General features: G+C 42.0%; 1 protein-coding gene across 2 annotated transcripts in view; it reads right to left on the reverse strand.

Annotated features, from left to right (window-relative positions):
• LOC135377645 (LIM domain-binding protein 2-like) overlaps positions 1 to 6,986 on the reverse strand; it is a 29,265-nt gene extending 22,279 nt beyond the window's left edge. Inside the window, exons 1-2 of one of the 2 annotated variants that reach the window (XM_064610220.1) lie at positions 6,118 to 6,986; positions 4,806 to 4,908 (exon numbers count right to left, since the gene is read on the reverse strand). In XM_064610220.1, the coding sequence (XP_064466290.1) occupies positions 4,806 to 4,908; positions 6,118 to 6,276 (262 nt within the window). In that variant the 5' untranslated portion in view covers positions 6,277 to 6,986. The remainder of the gene's footprint in view (positions 1 to 4,805; positions 4,909 to 6,117) is intronic. The other variant, XM_064610219.1, reaches the window with a different exon arrangement.
• Positions 6,987 to 7,779: the final 793 nt, after the last annotated feature.

Raw genomic sequence — 7,779 nt, forward strand, 5'->3', positions numbered from 1 at the left:
CGAGGCAATCGCACCACGAACGTCATTGTGACATGGATAAATCCCAACTGCTTCAAATTCTACAAGCAATTTGATGCTTGTAGAATTTGAATTTCATCTGTTTTTCAGATTTTATTGCGACAAATCTGGAAACCCCAAACCCGAGGTACAAGGCAATGTCTACTTTACATGGTGTTTTACCCATAAAGTAATATTTGTAACAAGGATAGATATAATTACATTGCCTTATAAGCCTGTCTAGGGCTAAGTGAATTATCAAATTTTTCGGGTACCTGAATCTTATTGTATTCTGTCCCTTAGGCTGACCTCAATTTGTAGCCTGTCAAATGATGTGTTAACACACACACACACACAGAGAAAATCAATGAAAACTTAATTCAACGAAAACACACTATGAACAAAAGTGATTGTATAGTTTAAAATAGTGTCCCAATGCAGAAAGTATTATTCCTAGGCAGCTATATTTCTATGCATCTGCAATAGTACCATGACACCCAAACATGAAAGTCTTTTGAACACTTTTGTACCAGTTATGTTGAGATATACACACAACTAGTGTATAGTGTAGTGTAGTGTAGTGTAACTAGTGTAGTTAGTTAGTACACTTCTAGTGAAAAATTTGTAATAAGAAAAGTTAGATAAAAATAAACTGCTTCTTTATGATTTCAGTTATCTTGGTGATGTCACCAGCTGCAAAGTCCTGTGGATGTTATGCACCATTCCCTTGCAATGCACTGTTGTATGCACTTTGTACTGTCTCTCCCACCTAGTACTAAGAATACAGAATTAGATTTCATCTATATGACGTTTAATGAACAGATTGCTCTTACAAGTGACGTTTTGTCTTCGCATGGGAATACTTGATATTTTATCCAAAAGTGTGTACTCCTAATGTCTATAATAACTGGACTAGATATTTTGCTATCAGTTTCTTCTATTACCAAAATCTGGTGGTATTCTAATCTTTGTGGACACTTGATAGAAGCATGGTTTTTGGAACACAATTATATATTTGTTGAAATATTTCCTGTGCAAAAACAAATTCAATTGAATTATTGTTCTTAACTATTCTTTCAACGACAGCAGAATCTGCCCATTGAGTGCCTAGTGCACATGCTCAACACCCAATCATGTCCAGCCCTAAACGGAGCTACTGTTGCTGCTCAGTGTTGGCAAAACACCGTCCAGGTAGTACAGAGGTCAGTGGTTAAGCACACCCACAATGCACATTTCTCCACACACAAAAATGTGGGTCAGTTGTTTACCTGCTGCACACAGTACCCAGTAAAAACCAGTCATAAAAGCATAGGATGAATAATGTCCAAAATTGCTAATTATGATTCTAATTGCACATCAAACAGACAGCAACAAGACATAAATAGTGTCTGATTTTTTGGGTTAAATGCATTTCCTAGATTCAGGTGCTACTTTTAAATATCAAATTCCTGGTGAAATTGGGTGCTATGACACATTTGGGTGGTACCTATATGTTTTTTCTTCTTTCTTTCTGTTCAGCAATGGCCCGCAGTTAAGTGCATATATTGGTCAAACATATGTTGGTCAGCTCCTGAATTAGAGTCTCAAGATCCACATGTTGTAATATCAAATGTGTTTCGCATAGTTTATTGCAGCCCTCAAGTAATATTTATGTCTGATTTATTATACTGATAGCTACCAAATAGTGTATGCCATACATAGAGCCCGGATGTTTAGAAAGATGTTGGATTTAGGCACCTGTAAAAGGCAGAAATAATCTGAAGTACGGCACTGAAAAGTGAATTATAGGCATAATAAATTATAGCATATTTTTTCGTGTTTTAGGCTCTACGAATGCGGAAAGCAGTAAAAGCATTTTTTTCCGCCGTCACAATGACACATGAATGCCAAACATCAGCCCTTCAACTACGGTCGCACTTTTATTATCGGGGCTGTATGAGGCGACGTAGATGACTCATTACATGACACCTGTTCAAAGAACTAGAAAGCCTCAAACACTATGCTTCTGACGCCGTGCGACCAATTTCATCCACGAAGAAAGGCGCTGAAAATCGTTTTTGTATCAAACTCCTGTGTAGGGGAGGCTACAAATCGGACTCGACAGTGGCTATTACAAAAATTCATAGAGCCACTGCTCAGGAGAGAAAGGAGTCATGCTTCACATGAAGTTGTAGCAACAGTAAGACACAAGCACCATTTCTATACTCGTGGATGCAAAGCTCGGCTGTGTGTCGCTGAGTGCCACCTTCTAAACAGTGAAGCTCCAAAGAACTCATTGGAGCAAACTTGAACTTCAGATTGTTGGAAGGCAGACTACTGTATATGGCATCATTCCAGTCCCAGCTCCTGCCACAGCATTATCTCCACAAATCAGAACCCAGGGACTTCATCAACGAGAGATGCCTCAAGACGTAGCACAGTTTCATCCAGGCTCTCTCAACTACTGGACCCCTCGACACATTCTCTACGCACTCTCTCGATAGAGTCAGGATGAAACTGCACTTGAGGCACTCTCTCGGACGTCAGGAACTAGGAACAGCATTATAAAGGACATGCCTGGATATACGAATAGTACACACCTCATGTGCTGCGACAAAGACATAGCGTAGGACGGATAGACTAGTGGGACGAGCATATTACTTTTTATTATGACTCATGAAACAAATGATAATATATTGACGGTAAGGAACCAGTGACTGATCTCCAATCAATCCCTAAGCTTGAAGCTACACTATTCGTATTTCAGCGGTGCTGATATTTATTGACAGTTTTGTGAAATGCGCCCTTTCAAGCAACAAATGTGTTCAAACTCGCGCGGCCAAGTCTGGCAAAGCAACGTCTGGCAAAGCAACGTCTTCCACAAGCCTTGTCTCCTTCTTTGTCGAAAAGCCATTTAGGCAACTTTGGAGGAATAAAGCTCCCATACCCAAATAGGCACTAATGCTGAAATAGGCCCCAATTGAATCACTTAGGTAGGTTCCAATCACCTAATTTGTGCTCTTGCATCAGAAATGCACTATTAGAAGTAAAGGAAAAAAACAGGCATATGCCTAAGAATATGGGGTCTAGTCCTATGTGGTACAGCGTGATAAGTGATTGAAATTCTGGGAGAAACTGGGTTTAACCTTAACTGTTCCTAAACTGATATGGGGGGAATAGGGTTTAACCCTAGAAAGTCTCAGACCTGGTACTTGAAATGAAAGGTTCCAATGCACGGAAAACAAAAAACCCCAACATCTGTTCCAGGACAGAGTATCCAATTTTGGTTAATTATAAAAATGCCATAAAATAAAAAAGAAAAAGAGTCGAAGGAAGAGCAAAAATTATAAATGGCACATGTTTCGTTGATATATCATAAGACACGAGGCATTCGAGACAATGTAGGCTTTGGCACTCGGCAATGACCAGGAAACTACCTCATCGTCTAAGGGCAAGATGACTACTGCCCTCTTGGCACAAAATGGAGAGAGACTGCTAAGGAATAAACTTGACATGTAGAGTTTTCCCGTTGTCTTGTTGCAATACCCAGCATGGTTTACAGAAAATGCGTTGCAGTTGTTGGAATGAACCAGATCAATGATAACAAAGAGGAGGAATAATTCATAGCTGTGGATCCCTGCCATTGTGGTCAACCATCATATTTAGATGAAACGCATACACATGCCGTGCGTCCCATTTCGTGGTGTTTTGCTCGACCTTGCGAGACGCTAGAATAAAGAAAAATCATGCGCCTTCTAGAACAGTGCTTTCAATAAAGCTGTTGCACATCTCAGAACTACGTTGCCTTAGCAGACTTTGTTCACTGTTGTACAGCAAACTTTATCGCAACACTTTTGGTGTAGCACCCCATTCAGTAAAATTGATGTGCATGAGGTAGCGGACATGTTTAGTACCTGTTGACTTTATAAAACTAAATGTTTTCATACACTTCATTCCTGCACTTCTCATTTCACCAGTACTTTAAAACGTGTAAAGCCAAATACAGAGCTGCATTTGAGCTGCTTACACTGAATGTTGTGCTTAGCCGTTCAGTAAATGAAATCATAATTTTCTTGACACTAAAAGACCTACTTCAAAGGGAGACTTCGCGAGGAGTCAAAACAAATTAGGTGAGCATCATACCGAACACGAACCACCCCCTCGATTACGAATACAACATTCGCATTGATTTTGCGCGAGTAATTAATTTGTAAATGATGACAACAGCAAACCAGAACCGAAATGCGAAGAGCAGAAAACAGAGCTCAATGCTATACCGTGACATCACCCAGCACTGCCGTCTGCTTAGAAACCTGCATTTTCCCTTGCCGGATGATGTCAGCAGTGGGTTGCCTTTCAGTGCCCTCTCGCTTCACAGAGGTGGAAAGCTCGCTTCGTAATAAATTCGTTTGAATAAAATCTGCATAGTTTTGGAACAAGATATTTCGTACACATGTTCCTGGCATCCCAAAGGTTACGGGTATACCACAACCTTTGTGGTGATTTTGTTGCAGGGCCCCACTTTATGTACCCAAAGAGTATGTGATATCCATAAGCACACTTGGCCACAGCTGCATTTTCAAACATCCAGATTTTGATGGACATAATTCATAAAAGACACATGTTCAACAGCACACTGACAACACCACAAAGGAGAATGCTTAACAAATGCTATATTACAGAAATGGAGCAAGGGCCAGCATTTTGAAAAATTATGTATTTTCAAAATACTAACCTCCACATTTGGGAAATTATCAACTATCCTCATACCAACTTCCAACAAATGTATATAGAAGTGACGTAAGCAACGTATATCGCCTATGACTTACTGTAACGCTTAGGACCATCCTCCAGGCAGAAGGTAAGTGTGAGTGTGGCGTCATCTTCAAAAAATTCTGTTGCAAATGCGTCCCACCACAGGTTATCACTTTCCTGCAAGTGAAAGCAAACACACAGGAGTAAGTGCACTTCTCTAACATCAAAGTACACACACGGTTTCGCATGGTGCTTCTAGGAAGCGGCAAAGACCATGACACTCCGCCATTGTTCTTTAGAATATCGAGAGAAGTTTGCACATAAGAAAATGTGTTGCATGGCATCCTTCCAACTATACCTGTGGTTTAAAGGTATATCTGCCTATATTTGAAAATAATTCCTTCAAGCAGTAGCTGTGAGTGATGCCACAACTGGACACAGCTCATAGAAAGGCTTCAGAAAACATGGTAAATGGCACAAAAATTTCAGAGTGACATAATATTAGACAAGCCTAGAGGTTTGATATACTGCATCATTTCACACAGTGCTCTGGATCTGTAATTTGTGGTTAATGTTCTTGCCCTCTTCCCTTCTAGTCCCCAGGTCCACATCCTTAACAGCATAGTCTCTCACATACTTATTAGGACTTTTTACTGTTAGTACTGATTATTATACCGACCTAATTATGCACATAGCATAAAATCTCATTTACTTTCTTCTGGACATGAGTCATGCAACAGCACTCTGGAAAAGGATATGCTCTCTGTGATGTCTGCTGTATTTTCCATCATAATTCCAAATGGAAGGGCCATACGTAGCTTCCATCAATGTACAACAATTGAATGTGACTAAACATTTCCAACCATCTACAGGTGCCAATGTGCAGGAAGACAGTTTCTGCAACGTCACCTCACCAAGTGCTGCCACACGAAAAAGAAAAAAGGAACGGTTCTGCATGGTAGGAGGTACAAGACTGTGGCAGCCAATGTTCACTCTGATCTCTTGCCACACCAGAAAATTATTGTCTCGGCTCAAAATAGCAGCATCTCCTGAGCTGAGATTTATCCCTGTACTTTAGGTTACCGCACGGAGGGGCTTCTATCGTCTACATACGCATATCGTCCTGCATAGCACGTTATGATACATGAAACATATTTTCTTAGATCATAAGATGTGTGCATCTGCTGGCATTTGCACAAGAACAGCGATGAATGAACAAAGATTTCCAGCTACGGAACCAACGCAACGTAACTCTGTAGCAATGGGTGTTTACGACTTTCCCCTCCACACACACACACACACATAAAAATTGTAAAAATCATGCAGGCGTGTATCTACACAACACAGCGTAAAAACATATCCCGCACCCCGCCTTCTTTTCCGTACCTCAGTTCTTTGTTGCAAGCGCTTGTTCATTTCATACACTCTGTAGTCAGGCTGTCCGAAGTATGGAGTGTGTCTTCGAAAATAAGATGAAAATGGTGATGAATAGAAAGGATCCGCTGGCGGGCCGCCAGGCATACTTTGTCCGAACATGGACTTCATCGGCGAGCTTGAGGTGCCGACGCGCGAAACCAAGGAAGTTGAGCAGTGCCGCTCTACTAGAGAAACTGCGAAGCGTTCACGCCTGCAGAACTATGTATACATATTCAGCTGTGCTGTTTGATTTCTTGCGGAAAGTTCAGACGTTGTAACAGCTTCGTTGTGTACTGTTGTTTACTGGACGGCATTGTCCGCATATGTCAACGAGTACGTCAACGGCGATAAAAGGGGAGAAAAAACAAACACACACGTGGCGCTCCTGGCGCACACGTATCAAAAGCTTCACTTCTGAAACCTATCGCAGCACAGTGATCAGAGCTTCATCAACTGCCTCTTCTGCTTTGTGATCAGCATTCAGGCGAAGGCATCCACATATGCTAAGCCAACTCAAACATCCCCTGAACATGCCGCGTCCACGCAGTCCGTTCGCCGGTTAGGCTTAGCGATAACATCGCATTTTCTCGGTGTCTGAGCGATGGCTCATATCCAAAGCTTCGAAACCAAGTGAATTCGAAACTGTAAGTGTAACTCGTCACCCTTCACATCACAGGGAGGCCAGGAAACGTGTACAAAACGTTTGACAAAGCATTACATGACAAAAATACTAACGTTACTCGAGCGCGCACGCAGCGCCACGACACGACACAAATTTGCAGTCTCAAAACGACGCCACGACGCGGAGCCCGCCGGTTTGCGGAACGCGTTGTACTGGTACGATGTGACCTTGCCCGGCTGGAGGACCGTACCATTACAGCTTACGGGGGTGGCTTGAGAGAAGCAGCGCAGCACACGCCGAAGCCGCCGAAGCGCTCCCTCTTTTGCATCCCAAATACGCACACTGTGTGGACGCGATTCGTACAGCGCGTCGCGTACCTTTAGAGGTTACATCCTCCAGGTAGCCATACAAAACAAATAACACGCGCATGTAGAATCCCGTTGCTTCATACTATTCCAGAGCCAGTTTCTGTATGTTCCGAACGTATTTAAAGCATAGACAACGCAAATAAGCAAATCGGTGCGAATAGTGTATCCGAATAAATATATCGAATTATTATGTTTTATGACAATTTTATGGGGTTTTAAACGCCATTGCGAGGGGAGAGATGTCATGTTCGCAAAAATGCCGGTCAAAATCTAATCTGGGAGAAACTGAGAAAGGTGTCGGAGATACTTAACCAAACGCCCCCTCTTCGGCGTTATAGCGGACGTAACAGAAATGCAAGAAGAAGCATCCTGTTGTGGTGGTGAGAGTCTCTTGAACAAATGCGTCCATTGCATAATTCTGATCGAACTTCGGAGGCCAAGAGCTGGCCATGCTTTGTTACGTTTGTAGTCAACGGGCCAAACTCTACGTTGAGATCCTGATAATGACAAAATGAATGAACTCTGAATGAAGTTTTCGACGCCCAAGACCAAATGTTAATCAACACCAACATTGAAAAATTCGATTTTCATCAAACTCTCCCGAGCGGTTGTTCTTCTGCAGTTCTTCATCGCACGTTGATG

The sequence above is a fragment of the Ornithodoros turicata genome, chromosome 1 (assembly GCF_037126465.1).
Source record: "Ornithodoros turicata isolate Travis chromosome 1, ASM3712646v1, whole genome shotgun sequence".
Lineage (NCBI taxonomy): Eukaryota > Metazoa > Arthropoda > Arachnida > Ixodida > Argasidae > Ornithodoros > Ornithodoros turicata.